General features: G+C 51.9%; 1 protein-coding gene across 1 annotated transcript in view; it reads right to left on the reverse strand.

Annotated features, from left to right (window-relative positions):
* adgrv1 (adhesion G protein-coupled receptor V1) overlaps positions 1-19,293 on the reverse strand; it is a 79,068-nt gene that overhangs the window by 12,395 nt on the left and 47,380 nt on the right. The window contains 2 exon segments of the mRNA XM_067230960.1: positions 1,298-1,476; positions 3,740-3,856. Coding sequence (XP_067087061.1) covers positions 1,298-1,476; positions 3,740-3,856 — 296 coding nt within the window.

A 19,293-nucleotide genomic window follows, 5' to 3' on the forward strand; every position in this document is an offset into this window, starting at 1 on the left:
TCACGATGTCAGTTGAGTAAGGCCGAACTGGTCCTTGTTCTCTATGCAACTTATTTACAAGCACGAAAGCCTGTTGGGAGCAGTCTGGTTCGTAACAGCTGTAGTGTCCACCGTGTTAATCACCGGAGGGTTCAGACCGCCAGCTATGAATGTCACATAGTTGACTGAGCGTCAAAGGGGGGGTGGCAGGAACACACAGGAAAACTGAGAAGGAGAGGGGGGACCAATGAGAATTCAGGACGTGAGAGAGAGAGATAAATAGGTGTATCAAGGGAGATAGAGATTCAGACGTACAACTAACTCTGGGACATTAGCATCAGTGCTAAATGTGCCACGTACAAAATCGTGAGCCTAACAGCCGTGCAGATGGCGTACACGGGCGATGAAATAGGGAGGGGAGGCGTTCCTCTGACTGATTAACAAAAGGATGAGGATAGATCCAGGGACGAGCAGCTCTTCAGCCTAACAATCCCCCCCCCCCCCCCCCCCCCCAAAACGACAGAGGGAACTCCACAAATTGATGGTCGGCAGTTTGGCCCCCGCGCACTCTGTGCGATTAGCGCTGCCCGGTTTCTCTCTCTCTCTCTCTGTGTTTACTGATAGAGGAGTGCGGGAAGACGCTGTGCCGGGGGGGGGGGGGGGGGGGGGGGGGGGGCGGGCGGGGGGGCGTTTGTGCCCGTAACATGACAACACTTTTGTCACTTTGGCACCCATGTCAGCGCCTGCTTTCAACCTCAAACACAGATACACCTAGGCCCGAGGGCTAAATTTAGAATGAAAAGTCTCAAAGGACAACTCCCCCCCACACCTCAAAACTCCATCTCTCTCTCTCTCTCGCTCGCTCGCACGCACGCACGCACACACACACACACACACACACACACACACACACACACACACACACACACACACACACTGCCTGACTAAGGATCTGTGTGCACAGTCCTCAAGGAGGATCTCAGAGCTCTCTCCAGCAGGTCTATAAATAGCTCCCTGTGGTTTATTTAAAGCGCCTGCTCCGTGCTCCACCCTTAAGAGTCAGCTCTCTCCACCTCCATCGCAAAGACTGCCTTTCCTGTGTGGCTCGACACACACACACACACACACACACAGGTCCTTATTCATCCATTTGTTACGGCCACCTCCCGATCGGACGTCACTCGCTCCGACTGTTCACCCCAGCCTTAAAAGGACCTCGAAGCTCACCCCGACCAGATCAACACAGGACTAGAATGGCTCGCGTGTGTACATGCGTGCGTGTTTGCCTAAGGCGTGTGTGTGCGCGTGTGTGACTCACACGTCCCCCAGCACCGGGCCGTAGACGGCATGTATGCTCCAGTTGAGGCCCCCCAGGAGCACGATGACCAGCAGGATGATGACCAGCGCAGGGAGTCCCCAGCCCAGCAGGAAGTAGAGCAGGTGACGGCGCTCGGTGTGCTCGTCGTTCATCACCAACACCTGCCAGAAGTTCACCGCCTGGGGGCGAGAGACACACACACACACGGCGGGTGAGAAAACACAGGGAGAGAGAAGGGGGGGGGGGGAGTGGGTGGGCCGCAGTTCTTCCCCCCCCCCCCCCCCGAGACGGGTGACGTCATCCCCCTGTTCGTGTCATCCTCCCTGGAAAGCATGGCCACGAAACAGCACGCGACGCCTTTATTTGGACACGAGCGGCAGAGAGGCGGTCAGATTTAGCTGTGTTTGGTCGTCGTGGCGAAACAGGGATAAGGGAGCAAGACTTTGTGCTGTGCTGGTTCTTGCTGCAGTACTGTAACCCCGGATGACTGCAGTGTTCCAGCAGGTCTTGGCAAGCCCAGGAGCGGCCCTGCTGTTATGAAATGCTGTGGAGCTCCGAGCTGGCAGCTCATGTCGCCACGCCTCCACGACAGGCCCCACCTAACCCCGCTTCACTTAATTATGGGATGCTTCTTTGGCGAAGGTCCCAGTCCCTAGTCCCTGGGCTGAGCTGCGTTATCGACCCGCCGCGCGCGAGGCCAGAGAGAGGGTAGTGGCGCCCGGGCAAATACGCTACTTAGCGAAAAACGCCCCCGCCACCCGATAGGTGGAGAGGGAGGGCGCGTGTTCCGGATCGATGGGAAGAACAGGAAAGGGTTTTAGCGTGACAAGTCCATGGAGCGACTCCTTAGCTCCGCTGCTCTGACGGCTGACAAGGGCAGATATGAAAGACAAGGTGAGAAAGGGAGAGAGGCAGAGACCGAGAGAGAAAGAGCGAGGGGAGGGAGGGAGAATAATGGTAGGGAGTAGTAACTATCGAGAGGCAAGGGAGGGTTAAAAGGTTTGTGGAAAATTCTGAAGAGTCCTTTTTAAAGGAATACTTTCCAGCGTGAATCACGGTTCTTACCTTTTCCGTCGCAAAATCAGTCAAAACCGCTACCACGTGTTTTTCCACGCTTCCAGCAAAGCAAACATCTCACCCAGTCGTCCAATCCCTCTCCTTCATACTCCGTTCCTCAGTACCCCAGCTCCTCCTGTCTCTCGCAGAGATGCTGAGATATTTATCCCTTCAGACATCTCCCAGGTCATCTGGGAAAGTGCCCATACATCAGCCTATACTGCCCATGGTTCTCCCATAGTCAATCTCCATTAGGTCATTTAAGTCGCTAATCTTTTAATACTTTAGGAAAAATCATAACTTGTGTGCCAAGAAAGATTACGTCTACAACGTAAACAAGGAGGCCAGCAGAGGGAAGCTCCTCATCACACGGGGCAAGACTGTCGGACTGAATCTGGAAGGAACCAGTCGTGACTGGAGGCGGGGGCAGGTTCATTCAGGGTCAGGGGGTAACCCTAGGTCGATGTTCCGCCTTTGGCGGACAATTGTACGGCAGTAGCGCAGTTCTGCAGCTCTCATATGACCCTGCTACTGCCTCTTAGAGCAGGTCACAAGTCATCTCCCCGTAATCGGGGCTTATTCTTTTCCAAACGAGAGTGCCGAACCTTTTCGGTTAGGAACTCTGGCTCAATGTGACCCCTCTGTGGCCTAGATGTGCTTGTTATTTCAGGCTGTGGGAGTGTGGATAGCTAAGCTCAGGGGGCTTTGCCTGCCTCTGAATAAGTTATGTCACAAGGATGGCTGGGGGGGGGCAGGGTGAGCTGCTCCAAATGAGGGTGGGGGGTGGGGGAGGCTGGGTCCCCGGTGAAGGGGTTGAAGGTCGTTGACCCCCCCCTCCCCCTCCCTCCTCCCCCCCCCCCCCCCCGTCTCTCCACGCACATGCGGAAAGATCCGGAAGGTAGAAGCAGCCTTGGGCAGTGGGAACACAGGATGACGTGCGTTATGTAAAAGACAAAGGACCGAATGAAAGTTTGTGCCAAGCGAAGGGAAAGAGATTAAATGGGGAAGAGGCTGCCGCTTTAAAAACCTGTCTTCAATTATGAAGACGGTATTTCAAATGGACTGAGACGATGAAAACCATTAACGTCTACAAAAATAAGATAGAGGGCAGTTTCCCTTGAACTGCCTTCAACGCCACCATCGCTTAAAGGAGTCGTTGGAGGAAAAGTTGCACGGTAAGGACAAAAACAAACAAACATTCAAACAAATGTAAATGACTTGAGGACGTCGAGGACAAGGCCCAAGGGCTTGCCTACAAGAGTTTAAACTATCAACTATGCAAAGCAGTGCAAACTCAAGATAGATGGACTGACTCAGGGAGCCGTGTGTGTGTGTGTGTGTGTGTGTGTGTGTGTGTGGGGGGGGGGGGGGTGCTTGGTGGTTTACCTGGATGAGCATCCAGCTGAACTGGCTGAGGTGAAAGTAGTGAGACAGGAGGCCCAGGGCAGCGCAGCTATCCTCTGACAGGACCTGTCCTCGGAACGCAGACACCAGGAAGCACACCTGCAACACAGGAACGAGAGGCAGAGAGGCCGAGGCGGGGGAGGGACGAGGCAGAGGGGGGGGGGGGGGGGGGGGGGGGGGGGGTGAGACAGAGAGACGCTCACGTCAGCTAGGGGTAAGGTAAACAAACACGACAGCCGACAGACACTCGTGCAAACGCCCGGCCCCGCGCTGCCCACGCACATGCGTGTTTTCCGTAAACACCGAAAACGTCGCCTTGATGCTGGCACTTTTGACACAAACAAAGACATGGACAGAGGCTCTCATCGTTGACCAATGACGAGCTCCCCCACTGCAAACTCAGCAGGCTGGAAGGAGATGATTTATGGCCGTGTTATTGGCCATGCATTTTTTAACAGCTGACAGGATTCGATACACTCCAGTGAGATCCTGCAGACCTGTTACATCACAATGCACCAAGACAGGCAGGAGCAAAATAAGAAAACAAACCCAGACAAATGCTGATTTGTGTGCGTGTGTGAGTGTTCTCCTGCGAGTGTTTGTGTGGTAGTGGGGGCAGAAAATCCATGACGGCAGCTGAAAATCCTGCCGCCCCTATCTGTGAGCCCAATGAACCCATGAGACCAAGACTGCAGCCAACATAGACTGGTATCTGTTACACAATACCAGTCCACCAGGTGCCAATGCCATGCAGATAGGAATACAAGGACATTGAAAGAGAGAGAGAGAGAGAGAGAGAGAGAGTGAGTGAGAGTGAGTGAGAGAGTGAGAGAGACAGGGGTCATTAAAAAGGGGTAGAAGTTGCAAGACGAGACAGGGATTGAAAGAGAACGGTGAGATGGGGCAAGTTGGAGAGATGAAAAAAAGAAGAGAACATTGGATTTCTAAAAATGAGTTTGAAGCGCACCTCAGCTCCGAGCTGCAGCCTCGAGAGAGGAGTTCATGTGAGGAGTCTCTCTGCTGGAACCTCTCTCCCCAAGTTGAGCTCTCCCTCATTACCTGTGTGTCTCTCTGTCTGACTGCCTGCCTGTCTGTACGCCTGTCTGTCTGCATGTCTGCCCGTCTGTCTGCCTGCCTGTCTCTCTGTATGCCTGTCTGTCTACATGTCTGTCTGTTTGCCCGTCTGCCTGTCTGTCTGCCTACCTGTCTGACTGTCTGTCTCTCTGTATGCTTGTCTGTCTACATGTCTGTCTGTTTACATGTTTGTCTGTCTGCCCGTCTGCCTGTCTGTCTGCCTACCTGTCTGTCTGTCTGTCTCTCTGTATGCCTGTTTGTCTACATGTCTGTCTGTTTACATGTTTGTCTGTCTGCCCGTCTGCCTGTCTGTCTGTCTGCCTACCTGTCTGTCTGTCTCTCTGTATGTCTGTCTGTCTACATGTCTGTCTGTTTACATGTTTGTCTGTCTGCCCGTCTGCCTGACTGTCTGCCTACCTGTCTGCCTGTCTCTCTGTATGCCTGTCTGTCTACATGTCTGTCTGTCTATCTACCTGTCTGTCTGTCTACCTGTTTGTCTGTCAGAGTCTCTGCCTGCCTCTCAGGGTAATTAAACTCTGCCTGTGGCACGCTGCCTGTGGAGCTCCCCCTCTGTGACAGTATAATGGACTGACCCTGGAGGCTGTTCCCGCCACCAGAGGATGACTCATCCACGAGCTTATGTTACCAAAGAGAGACACACTAGTGTGTGTGAGAGAGAGAGAGAGAGAGAGTGAGAGTGCGTGTGTGTGTGGGGGCGGGGGCAGAGCAACTGAAAGAACACCTGTCTTATCTCCAGTGATGGGATAGGATGCCAGATGGCTGCACCCCATGACACCTTCTCCCTCTCTCTCTCTCTCCCTCTTGATCCCCAGTAGCCCTGGATGAGCACTCTCCCAAACACTCCACCATCGCCCCCCTCATCACCGTCCCCTCCTCCTCATCACCAGTCTGACTGCACCACCCCTACCATGCCGCCCAACCAGACTGTGTACTTATTGAGTATACCAATACAAACACACACGCACACCCCCCCCCCGCACACACACACACACACACAGACACGCATCCATCAGTGTGACTTACACAGCATTCATGTGCGTTGAGATGTCTCATGGTGATATACGGCTCGTCGTGACAAGAACTTAGCCGCGAGCCTCTGATTGATCGCAGGCATGCAGTCTTCGGCCGTCTAGACACGAGGAAACGACGACAAGACGACGCGAATCAGGTACGCGAGAACGGAACGCGCGTCGGCAGGGTGCCAATCTTTGACAAACCTGTTGCTGAGAAACCCCAGCCTCAACAAGCAAGTACATGACGTGGGTGCATGCAATACGTTTCAATGGCTTGTCAGATCATATTTCAGTGCGAGATGGAGACAAAATACTCTCATATTCCATATCACACCTATTGCAGTTGTCCACCCTGTATTAAGTTGTTTAAGTCTGTAATAGAGCTTCGGTCGATACTCAAGTCCTCCCAACCAACATTACTCATCACAAAATCACAATGGCTCAGGTGAGATGGGAAAAACAGACTGGATCTTTGCTGCAACCAAACAAGTTCTAGATCCGGTTACACTAGCACGCAATAGGTTCAGTTGTGTAGGTTGACCGAATAATGCCGTCGCCCGGGGCAACCACTCCAACAAACAGGAGCGAGCGGTGAGTTGACCTGTGTGTTACCCAGGGAAGGGCGGTGCAGCCTGCTCTGGGCTGCTGTGGAGCAGCCCCATCGCGGGTTGGAATCTCAAAATGCCACCGCGGCACAATGGTGACCCTTCCAAAACAAACAGAGATTGATTGTCCTTTCCTCGTGCCTCTCTCTCTCTCGCTCTCTCTCTTTCTTGCTTCATCTTACCAAACCCTCTCTCTCTCTCTCTCTCTCTCTCCCTCTCTCCCTCCCTCCCTCCCTCCCTCTCCCTCTCTCTCCCCCTCCACCCCCCCCTCCACCCCCCCCCTCTCTCTCCCTCTCTCTCTCCCTCTCTCTCTCTCTCTCTCTCTCTCTCTCTCTCTCTCTCTCTCTCCCTCTCTCTCTCCCTCTCTCCCTCCCTCTCTCTCTCTCTCTCTCTCTAAGCTCGTCCTCTTCTTTCCAGATCTCTAGCTGGGAAACCTGTTTTCTCTTTTCCATCGGTTTGAAGTTTTCATCCATGAAATCAGCCGGCCCTTGCTGAACTGTATTTTTCCCCTCTCTGAATCCCATTTCAAGTCATAAATAAAGTAGGGCTACATTTGAACAAACAACGGCTGAGGCAGGTTTCAAACGTGTGTTCCAAGCTCTGTGTGTGTGTGTGTGTGTGTGTGTGTGTGTGTGTGTGGATGGGTGAAGTCAAACAGGAAGGAAACCAGGGTAGGCGTGAATTGGAACCGAGATGACAGCCAGGTGGCTGATGGGAAGAGTGATTCTGGGAAGCAGGGTTATTTGGCGGACTTAAATCTCACGTTGGCCAAGGGCAGCGCATGCCACCGGCATAGCTAGCGTAGCTCTGGACTGGAAACACACACACACGCGCGGGGGCACACACACACACACACACTTGTGTGAACAAGCACAGACGAGCCAACTTCACACATGAGTAACAGGCCAAATTGACTTTTCCCCTTAGTCATCTCAAAGATTACCACATTGACTGTCACGAACAAAGCTCGGTTCCGGAAAACCTCTGTGTGTCTTCGCTCCTAAAACCTGCTTGACAAGAGGGTGCTTTGTAATAGCCATCAAAGACCCCTGCGACTCCAGACAAACATGACACTCCACTAGTCAGAGGCATCGACCCATCCTTGCCTGACTAGTTTGAGGGAAGCCCTGACTCGGGTGGGTGAGAGGAGAGGATCTGGTAATGGAGGACCTGGGGGTGGGGAGAGTACATGGAGCAGGAGAGATCCTCCTCATTACTGAACAGGCTCTCCACCTCGCTGTGTAGCGGGCCAGCCTGCAGCTGCTGAGACACTGGGACACTACAGATCACAGGCAGAGCAAGGGATCCAGCCAGAGGGTTTTTTTTGGGGGGGGGAGAGGTGTGGATGTGTGTGTTTGAATGTGAGTAAGTGTGTGTGAGTGTGTGTGTGGGAGGGGTGGGGGTGGGGGAGGGGCGTGTGCCTGGACCGATTCCCTCTGGCTGGGGATTAGGCATGCTTTGGTCCCCCGGTCAGACCTCTATGGGCTGAGGTTCAGCCAAGCACGAGGCACAGGATCAGTGGATCATAGCAAGGATCAACGAATGACTGGGGGGGATCCAGTACAATCCGCTCATCGATAGGTTGCATCGAATACCCCCCCTCCCCCCCTCCCCCCCACCTGACATAAAGCAGGAAAAACAACTGTTGCATGGCCTGTTCTGTCCTGAAAAACGTCTCCACTGCTATTTTTCGATCCATCAGTTTGGTTCTCCGTGTGAGTGTGACTGATTACCAAAATAAAAGTCCCCTGATAAACTGCCATAAAAGCCTCAGCGGAAATCAGCCATGCCACACAGTCACCATTAACCAAAGAGGACAGATTACCCAGGTCTCCAGAAAGCAGGACTCCCCCAGTGTTTATCACTACCACTAATGGCAGCGAGAGAGACACAGAGTCTGGGACACACACACACACACGCACACAGAGGCAGATAGCTGAGCAGACAGGCCATGCAGGAACAGTCACGAGCACAAGAAGCCACCTCTTCAAAGGCAGTACAACAAACACAAAGACATTGCCGAAACACTGGAAGGTCTGTATGTCAAGCTAAGGCCAAACCTTTTAACTGTCAGCGAGAAAGACCGGCCAGGGAGATAGGGAGAGGGAGCAGGGCGGAGGTCACAGACTAGGGCGAGCAAAACGGTGTTTGAAGACAATCGAACGGAGCCTACAGGCTTGTTTGACAAGAACCCACCCCTGTCTATTTAGTTCTGGTTTAGTTAGGGGGGGGGGATATAGGTTCACCGCCTCCCCCCACATGGATGTGTCACGTAGGCTACGGTTACAAGTGATGGGTACAAATGTTACCTTCGGTGTTGGTGAGGGACGACCCTGTGACCAGGAGGCTCCATGTCTAGACCTTCAGGCATCCTTATCGTTGCAAGCAGACAGGGAGGTGCACAAAGCGAGGACCCTCCCTTATCTAGGCGGGTGTCTGTATGAACGTGTGTGTGTGTGTCTTCAAGGGTGGTTTGTGTGCGCTTTGTTCGAGCGCGCCGGTGTGTTTGCATTGAAGTGTTTGTGTGTGTGTGTGTGTGCGCTTCGGCGTAAGCTTGTGAGCGCGTTTGTGTTGAGGCGGCTTGTGCGCGATCGCGCACAAACTCACGGGTGTAACGGGAACTTCTGAGGGCACGCCCGCACAAACAACCCCGGAGCCTGCCTCTAATTTACGATCCCCGAGTACAAAGATGACATCTCCAGATACTGCCTCGCTCACACGCAAGCACGGCCCCGCCGCCAAAGGAGCCCGAGAGAGAGAGCGAGGCACAAAGGCAGGCAGTCTTCCTCTGCGGAAGACGCCATGTGTGTTTGGCATCAAGCACCGAGAGCCAAGGAGCTTCGCCCGTGGTTGGCCCCTCGGTTTGGGCGGCGAGCCAATCAGGGAGCTTCTCCTTTGTTCAGGGCTGAAAGCACATGGCCGGGCGTGGGACGGTTGTTGTTGGGTTTCTCTCATCTCTATCGCCACTGGCCTAAAAGCCCACCAGCTGTTTGGTTGCCTTGGGGATCTATAAAGTAATCTACGAGACAGTATGGTGCTTATCAGACATGTGAAAAGAAGATCTGCTAACAACAACAAAAATATTCTCACGATCAGTTGATATGTATTTATTTTTCAAAACCCATTTCAGTCAAACTTGCTGGGTCATGATTCATCAAATATTGAATCATTTGGTGTTCTCACTGTTCTGGTATGCTGTATGTGTGTCTAACAAAGGCACTCGCAGTGAGTCAACACACGGAGCCGAATACATTGTCGCGATCCCAACAGCCCCTGGTGCGCTGGGTGTTGGTGCGACGGCTGGTTCCTCCCCTTGCCTGATCGATACAGCAGCTCTGCCGACGCTAGCCAGGGCGGCGCGTCACTGCGGCTAATAATAGCATCCGCCAGAAAAACATGACATCAGCGAGGACGCGGAGAGCTTTGTCTCGCTGTGCCAGGCGCTCCTCCGCACCGCCCTGCCGTCCACCAGCCCCTTATCTTACCCCCGTGCTCCCTGCCTTCTCTCTCGTTCTGCCCCTCCCTCCTCCTTTCTGCCCCCCCACCCTCCCCCCCTCCTCTAAGAGGTACCGGTCTGAACGAGCTCTCTCCAGCGCCCCGGCAGCATCGTGGGTGTTTCTTCAGATGCTTTTGTTCAGCAGGGGGACGGAGCGCCGAGCACTAGCCTAAGCCCCCTCCACCCTCAATCCCTCCCACCCTCCCTCCCTCCCTCCCCACCCCCGCACGTCTCGGCTGCTTCCTCTTCCTCCCTGCCCCCCCCCCCCCCACCCCACCCCCTCCACCCCTCCCACCCCCACCCTTGCCAGCCAGACACAAGGCTTGCTGTTCCTCAGATCCCCCCCACCACCCCCCCCCCCACCCCCCTGCTCTCTCTCTCTCTCTCCCTCTCTCTCTCTCTCCCTCTCTCTTTCTCACTGACAGGGTCCCACACAGCCTGTGAGGAGGCTGGTGTACCAAGCTCCAGAGAGAGAGAGAGAGAGAGAGAGAGGGAGGGAGGGAGGGAGAGAGAGAGAGACAGGGGTCTTTCATTAAAAAGGGGTAGAAGTTGCAAGACGAGACAGGGATTGAGAGAGAACGGTGAGATGGGGCAAGTTGGAGAGATGAAAAAAAGATGAGAGGGGGAGAGAGAGGGACGAAATGAAGGAGAAACTGGGCCAAAACAATGACTTCTAATGGTCACATTGTGTAGATTAAGAGAAGCCCATAAACTCTGTGCGGTTGTAAATTCCATAAAAGGCTTCCAAAGCTAAGCTCAAACCCAGGACATCGCTTTTGTGACCCTGTCCCAAAACCTGCCCATAACCGGCCTTCCTCGCGCTGGTTAAATGTGTCAGTGACGAGCACGCAACCTTCACGCCTATCAACAGCTGACACGCTCCCCGAAACGAACAGGGTGTGCACTAGTGTGCCGCGTTTATATGCACACGCGATACTCACCACGTACTCCACCTATGTGTGTGTGTGCGCTTGAGCGAGTGTTTGTTTGTGGGCGCATGCTGTGAGACGGGGAGACGGGGGGGGGGGGGAGGTGGGTTAGTGGGGCAGCGCGGGGGGGAGGGGCGGCGTGCGGGTGATTTAGGGCCTGCCTGAGGACGTGCAGCGTGAGGCTGGCAGGATGCTGACGGAGAGAAGGAGCACCTGGCAGACGTGGGGGGGGGGGGGCTTCCCCGACGACACAGCGAGACATGGTTACCATGTTGGTAACATGGTAACCATGCTGAACACACCGCTGGCCTGGTGTGTTAGGCCTAGTGTGTAACCCTTTAGGCCTAGTGTGTAACCCTTTAGGCCTAGTGTGTAACCCTTTAGGCCTAGTGTGTAACCCTTCAGGCCTAGTGTGTAACCCTTTAGGCCTAGTGTGTAACCCTTTAGGCCTAGTGTGTAACCCTTTAGGCCTAGTGTGTAACCCTTCAGGCCTAGTGTGTAACCCTTCAGGCCTAGTGTGTAACCCTTTAGGCCTAGTGTGTAACCCTGTAGGCCTAGTGTGTAACCCTTTAGGCCTAGTGTGTAACCCTTCAGGCCTAGTGTGTAACCCTTTAGGCCTAGTGTGTAACCCTTCAGGCCTAGTGTGTAACCCTTTAGGCCTAGTGTGTAACCCTGTAGGCCTAGTGTGTAACCCTGTAGGCCTAGTGTGTAACCCTTTAGGCCTAGTGTGTAACCCTGTAGGCCTAGTGTGTAACCCTTTAGGCCTAGTGTGTAACCCTTTAGACCTAGTGTGTAACCCTTTAGACCTAGTGTGTAACCCTTCAGGCCTAGTGTGTAACCCTTCAGGCCTAGTGTGTAACCCTTTAGGCCTAGTGTGTAACCCTGTAGGCCTAGTGTGTAACCCTTTAGGCCTAGTGTGTAACCCTTCAGGCCTAGTGTGTAACCCTTTAGGCCTAGTGTGTAACCCTTCAGGCCTAGTGTGTAACCCTTTAGGCCTAGTGTGTAACCCTGTAGGCCTAGTGTGTAACCCTGTAGGCCTAGTGTGTAACCCTTTAGGCCTAGTGTGTAACCCTGTAGGCCTAGTGTGTAACCCTTTAGGCCTAGTGTGTAACCCTTTAGACCTAGTGTGTAACCCTTTAGACCTAGTGTGTAACCCTTTAGGCCTAGTGTGGAACCCTTTAGGCCTAGTGTGTAACCCTTCAGGCCTAGTGTGGAACCCTTTAGGCCTAGTGTGGAACCCTTTAGGCCTAGTGTGTAACCCTTCAGGCCTTAGTGTGGAACCCTTTAGGCCTAGTGTGGAACCCTTTAGGCCTAGTGTGTAACCCTTCAGGCCTTAGTGTGGAACCCTTTAGGCCTAGTGTGGATCCCAGTTTGTGTCGAGTGTGGGTCCCCTCACAATGTCGAAGATGTTTAGCAAGCATGATCAGAATATCATATGACACAATAGTATACAATCAAACAGAGCAGTGCTGTTGCAATAGAGATGATGTTATGTTCCCAGTGGCTGTGGCTCAAAGCAGGGCTCGGCCCAAGGACGTCCATCGTGTGGTTGTGTTCGATACCACCTAGGATTACTTACTGCGAGATCAGCAAGTAAAGTTCTCTGTTGTTTTTGGTTTACACTACCATCCCCAAATGTCTTTGCTGTTATCAAACAAGCACCCCCATCCACCCATCCTTGCCCTGTTGCACACCCAAACAACCGAAGCAACCCCTCCCATCCTTGGCTCGACACCCATGGCAGTGGTGCGGGCGGCCAATGAGGGACTGGGATAGTGACTTGACCCCCTCGTCAAACGCAGGTTGGTTGGAGAGAGCAATGCGGGCTGTTGATGTAAGTCTCTCGACGTTCCTACATGACACTCCTCTCCCGCTCTTCTCCAGGACCCTTAAAGGGGGGGGGGGGGGGGGGGGGGGTGACAAGGTGGCTTCTGACATCAGCACTGACAAAGCACCGATAAAGTCCAGTTTAGCGAGGGCAGTGCACTTTATGTATGTCCTGTATATAGCAGGTACAAAACAAGCGCTCACTCACACACACATATACAGAATATGCATCAAGATATATTATCGTACGCACACACAGACGTGCGCGCGGAAAAAACATTGCGAGGAGCGAGCTCGGCCCAGCATTCCAAACCTCGCACCACCCACGTGAGACAAACTGAGAAGCAGGGCTCGTCATCCTCTCCTCGCCTCGTCTCGCTGCCTCCGACGGGAACTCTGCGCAGGCCGTCTGTCAGAGAACTACTGCAATCCAAGTGGCCGCTTCTTCAAAGTTCCCCCTGCTACATCTGCTGTGAGCAGCTCACTGAACCAGACAAAGGGCCCATTGGGAGGACCAACACACACACGCACGCACACACGTGTTGCCGGGACGTCGCCCTAAAAACAACACAGCCCAGCTGCTGTGCATCAGCCCCCAATACCGCCCCCAATACCGCCGATCGATCAGTGAGCCAAGAGCCAGATCGGGTTAAGTACTGAACACTCAGTCCTGCTGGAACGACCTCTCCTCAGGTGTCCAGTCACTGTGGTATATGCGCTATATGGTATATGAGACCGGATTCATGTGTAAACATCACTATCTGACAGATTGACGCTGTACAGTGGAGTGTTGTATTTAGCTTCATGCCTCCAGCGAAGAACATTGGCAAATCATTCCGAGGAAACACGGTCGACCGAATTCCCGGAAACTGTTTCGAAAACAATGACCTGTAATTTATAAGTGTGTTCTAAAAAGATATGTGGCAATTAAAGAACACTGGGGCCCTGGGGAATTAGAGATTGTCAGCTCATTCATTTGTGCAGCTCTCATTGTTGACTGTTTAAAACCATAGAGGTAGAGGGACCCCTATTGATCAAAAAGGACAACAGCAAGAGAGTGAATCATTGGAAGGTCAGTGTGTGTGTGTGTGTGTGTGCGTGTGTGTTAGAGAGAGCAAAAGAGAAAGTACATCTATTGTTTATTGCTTGTGTAAAAAAAAAAACACAGGGCTCCATATTTCCTTTAGTTATCATGGTAACAATCATTGTTTTTTACAGATAAGGCTAATTTTAGTATTGCCATTCACATTGCCGTGTGAAATCAAGAAGCCTACAGTTGGGCCCAAACGATTTGTCTTTCGTGCGAACAAAAGGTCTGAATATAGACAAGCTTCTGTCTAAATACAGACGTGGTTTCCTTCCTCTCAGTCCACTCGGCGCAGCTTCAGGGAAATATCATCTGCTTTCAGCCTTTGAGTCACATACCACGTCTCTCTGTCTCTCTGTCTCTCTGTCTCTCTGTCTCTCTGTCTCTCTGTCTCTCTGTCTCTCTGTCTCTCTGTCTCTCTCTCTCTCTCTCTCTCTCTCTCTCTCTCTCTCTCTCTCTCTCTCTCTCTCTCTCTCTCTCTCTCTCTCTCTCTCTCTCTCTCTCTCTCTCTCTCTCTCTCAAAACTGCAAAACCTTTGCAAAACTGCAAACTGTAAGTAAGATAAGCACATTTAAGTAAGTACAATACCAAAAATGAGAATTCAGTTCTATGTGTATTGTAAGTCATTCCAATGGAAAGCAGCCTGGCTTGCTTCACTGGCGCAGAATAAACAGCCATGAATCCGATTTTATCTGTGGATAAACAATCAACAAATTCACTTTTCCAAAGAAATCTGCTGAGTCACCAGACCATGTGATGCACCGTTCTCACCCTCCAAAGTTCAGCCCGGTAAGATTGAAACTGGTTAACGCAAACTGAACTCCAAAAATAGAGCAGGGCAGCGAGGGCAGCGAGGGCAGCGAGGACCCTGGAAATGGTCCCAGAGTCCTCGGTGAGTTCACCAGGTACCCGGGTGACATCCTGAACTGATAAGGCTCTCCCGTGACATGGAAGCAATGACCTGTGTGCTGGTCGAGGTTAGGGCACTGCCCTGCAGTGTTGATTCAAACTTGATCAGTTGACTTGAGAAGAAATCTGATGGGTAGGGCATTTTTTGCAACCACGAGTGATTATGTTTGTAATACAATAAAATCACGTCAATATTTAGCTCCAGGCCTTTCCTAGTTGAGTGACACATAGGTTACATATTCATTTTTACTTGTCCTTTTTTTATAGTTCCGGAAAACAATCTTTCAAAATGTTTTCTATGAAGTGCCAAATAATATATGATGTGTACTGTATGACTCACAACCATAAACGATTCGGAACAGAACTGTCAATCAAACAGTTTACAAGTAATGAACAGCTGGATGTCTATCGGTATCCTATATATTCAGTTTTGCAGTTGAACCCCTGACTAGATAACAACGGTTTCACCAACCTGATGCAAGACAGCAGCATTTGGAGAGAGCAGCATGATGTGTCATGGATTCCGTGGCAACAGTATCAGAACATACACCCTGTCCACATAGCACAATCTATGACCAATGTATGTTCACAGTTTAATTAGGTAACACGCTATTCCACATGCATTAGAGTAGATATCGCGGTTTGTTTGTGTAACACGGCAAGTTTGTCTGTGCTGTGTGGAATAGTTTGTTTCTAGCTCGGTAATTAGTTAGTGCGCTAGTTAGTTAGCTACGTGGGTTGGCTACATAGTTAGGTATTGTGGTCAGTAACTTAGTTAAACATTGCTCTGTGTTTGGAAAAGCTGAATCAGCCCGGTCTGTCGTTCAACAGAGCCAAGGACCGAACAGTCGACCATCTCCGAACCTTCACAGTGTGAGAGAAAGACCGACCCTCCCTCCTGCTTGTGTTTGCTAAGCTAATTCTGGATAATGGGGGAAAGTTCAAGGCCCACATCGGCCTGTGTTTGGGGTCACTGTCAATGCGACAACCCACCTGTTTGTGTGTGTGTGTTTGCGTGTGTTTGTGTGTGTGTGTTCGTGTCCTTGTCAACTAGTTCAGAAGGGCAGAGTCTGAATTACATGGGAAACTCTCCCAATAATGCAAAGTCAAATCTAAAAGTGGGACCCTTAACACCCACAACACACATTCCCACACTGATTTAGCATTTTTTTTTTAAAGCTGATAGTGGATCAAAGCACTAAATGGCAATAAAAGATGTTTTAAGCTTTCGACCAATCGTATTGTGTTCCATGAGAATGACAGTTACACATACAGAAGTGTTGAAATGACATGAGTGAGGACCCCCACACCCTGTAGCCTGTCGAACTGACCTACTCAACAATCCCCTCTGTGATGTTACACACAACTGTATAGATTCACCAGCTCGTCTAGGAAGTGAATACCAGAGAGAAAGCGAGGGAGAGAGCAAGGCTCGTGCTAACTCATGCTAATTGTCTGATGTGGTGTTGACATCCCAGATACATCTCCTTTGATGATACATGACCACTATGGGCGGTAAACTACCTCTCCGACTTCTTCCGTTTCGTGGTGAATATTTCGTGGCACCTTGCCCTGGCTCTGTCAAACCACAGCCCAGCCGTAGCTCAGGGGCATGTTGGAGTCGAGGTTGCTCTGTCTGCTAAACGGTGCACGTGTGGAGGACCGCGGGGCTCCTGGCCCGGCCTGAAAACGAATGACTCACGGGACCGGGCGTGTCACTTCCTCTCTCCGACATGGGTTCCCGTGGGAGCAGGGGAGGAGAGGTGAGGCCGTACGTCAGAGGGGGCCTGACAGACCTGAGAGACCCGCTCAGCCCGGCTCCGCACGCAGACAGCAGGATGGATGGAAGGAGCTTAGAATAGAAATGGAGACATCGCTCTGATGGGAAAGAGAGAGGGAGGGAGGCAGAGAGAGAGAGAGAGAGAGAGAGAGAGAGAGAGAGAGAGAGAGAGAGAGAGAGAGAGAGAGAGAGAGAGAGAGAGAGGGAGAGAGAGAGAGAGAGGGAGGAGAGAGGAAGACAAAGAGAGGGAAACGAGCTATGTGGAAAGGGGAGGAGAGAGAGAGGGAGAGAGGGAGAGAGAGAGAGACAGAGAGAGAGACAGAGAGAGAGATGAGAGAGAGACAGAGAGAGAGACAGAGAGAGATGAGAGAGACAGAGAGAGAGACAGAGAGAGAGAGAGTGTGAGATAGAGGAAGAAAAAGAGTGAAAGGCTAAATAATGTAGCAACACACCATCAGATACACCCAGTGCCACATTGAGTGGAAGACAAAGATAGGAGGATGAGACAGGGTGAGCTGTCAGTGGGGTGTAAGGTTACCCCCCTCCCACCACTGATGCCCCCCCCCCCCCCCCCCTACAATATCCTGCAGGGCCCAGGTCAGAGCCAGACTATAGGATTACATTATTAGCCAGCCTTTAGTGGCTGCCTGACATACAGGGATTCAGACCATATTAAGTATCTTTAGAGACTCCTTCTCCTTATCACCTTCGACATTCGAAAACCTGCCAGAACCAGTTTGGGGCAAGGAAAAACAGCGTAACTAATGTGGGCAAATTGAGTTTCAGTTATGATGCAGTTTCAGGTCATGGCGACATCTTTATCACAAGGAGACCTTTCATTCTCCAACCGTTGACTGTAATGAAGTGATAAGGGGGAGACCCTGTGCAAGCTAGTCAGAACGTCTCTCTCTCTCTCTCCCTCTCTATCTCTCTCTCTCTATACAGTAGGACAATCTCAGAGCTCAGTACTCCTAAGACATAAGCCATGCGCTCATGTGGTTAACCACGGACGTCTGACTCACACAAACCTTCCCCTGACTGCTCTACCAGTGAGGCCTGTCGTCGAGCGATAGCATCCAGACGTCAAACACCCGACGTGCTGGGTTAGGGGCCGTACCCGAACCCTCCAAACGATTCCATCCGATCCCACCTCCTCCCTCCCTCGCACGCACGCACGCACTTCCTGTCTCCCTCCCAGCGCAAAGAGAATGTTTCCAAGGTTACATTTCCTGTGGGCTCCTGGGAGCTGGGAGAGCATTTGACTGGCTGGAAGGTCTCCCAGAACGACAGGATATCCTCTATTACCAGAAGTACGCTCGCATAAACACCTCCCAACTTCCAGTACTGTATATAAACAATGGAGTGTGAGAACAGGACTATGGGTAAGAAATGAAAAAAGGTACATTATCGGTTATAGAGCAGGAGGGGAAATCTTGTGTCCTATTTTCACAACCGCAGTACAGCACGCGGTCACGTAGCAAGTAGCACATGTACACACACACAAATCATGTGCTGTGTTCAAGTAACCCCTGGGGCGTCATGTGCTGAGTCAGGTCCTGATGTTAGATGTCTACCCGACTCCAGACACACTCCAAGTGACCTGAATTTACCCACAAGTCTCCTTATACACACCTCTATAACCTCGATAAATCCACACATGCACGTACGGCAAAAACATCTGAGCGTGTCTAAGAACATGCATGTCGTTTTGGCAAAGCGTGATGTTTAATTTAATCTCCGTAAGCAAGATAGGGATATTATCTGGTTAATAAAAAGCACGTTTCACTCTGTTGTTGAAGTGGACAGGGGCAGTTTTCTCGTCACGTAACATGGGTCTCCACTCGTCAAGGCTGACGCGAATCCCATTATGGCCTGTACTGATACGAATTGTAATTATGGAAGAGACAAGCTTTAAACTCAACACGCTGCCCTACTCACCTTCTGCAACACTAAGGCACAAGGAGCAAGGCGAACCATCTGACGACACTTGTGATCAACAAGATTCCGCGAGTGACCAATTCGCCGCGGGGTTACGTAAGAGAGAGACACCGAGGGAGAAGAGAGAGGAAAGAGTGAGATCGAGAGATAGAGGACAGGGCTAACCCTAACCCCAAATCGACGGTTCCGAAGTTCAGAAGCGGACGAAAACACACAGACGCGGGCCAAGTTGGCCAAATGTCGCTTTCTCCACCCTGAAGTCTGGCGATTTTGCTTCAGGGCCACAAACAGAACGCGTAAACATCCGTCTGAAAGCACAAGAGAAACCGAGCGAATGTGAATGTGGTGGAGGAGCGGGAGTGGGAGGTTTCTCCAAAAAGCCAGCAGGACAAAGCGATCCTTCTGGGAAAGTGGTTGCGTCGGCGTCGGATGAATCGCAGTGGGGTGCGGGGGTGCAGTTTGGGCGCGAGCATTTGATCGGGACGTATGGGGGACTGCGGGCGTCGCCTAGGGCTGTCGTAGTGCAGCTGTCTTCGTACTTGTGCACGTGTGTTCATGTCTTGTGTGTGCGTGTCGATGTACAGCGTGCGTGCCCTCTCCTCACAGGAGAGCACGCACACACGCCAAGACTCACACCCACCTACACAGGGTCCTGATGGATGTTTATGGCTTCCATTCTGTGATTGCCTAGGATAAATGTACGTTATTGCCGCTTGTATGAAGAGCCCTAACATGGTTGACACACACACACACCCACAAGCGGCCAGATGAGCCTGAAACAAAGCTGCAGAGTACATTTCCACTCCACGCAATCTTCGGTTGTCTCCCAGACGGCGAGGGGGCCTATCACCCTGGCC

The sequence above is a fragment of the Osmerus mordax genome, chromosome 28 (genome assembly GCF_038355195.1).
Source record: "Osmerus mordax isolate fOsmMor3 chromosome 28, fOsmMor3.pri, whole genome shotgun sequence".
Classification (NCBI taxonomy): domain Eukaryota; kingdom Metazoa; phylum Chordata; class Actinopteri; order Osmeriformes; family Osmeridae; genus Osmerus; species Osmerus mordax.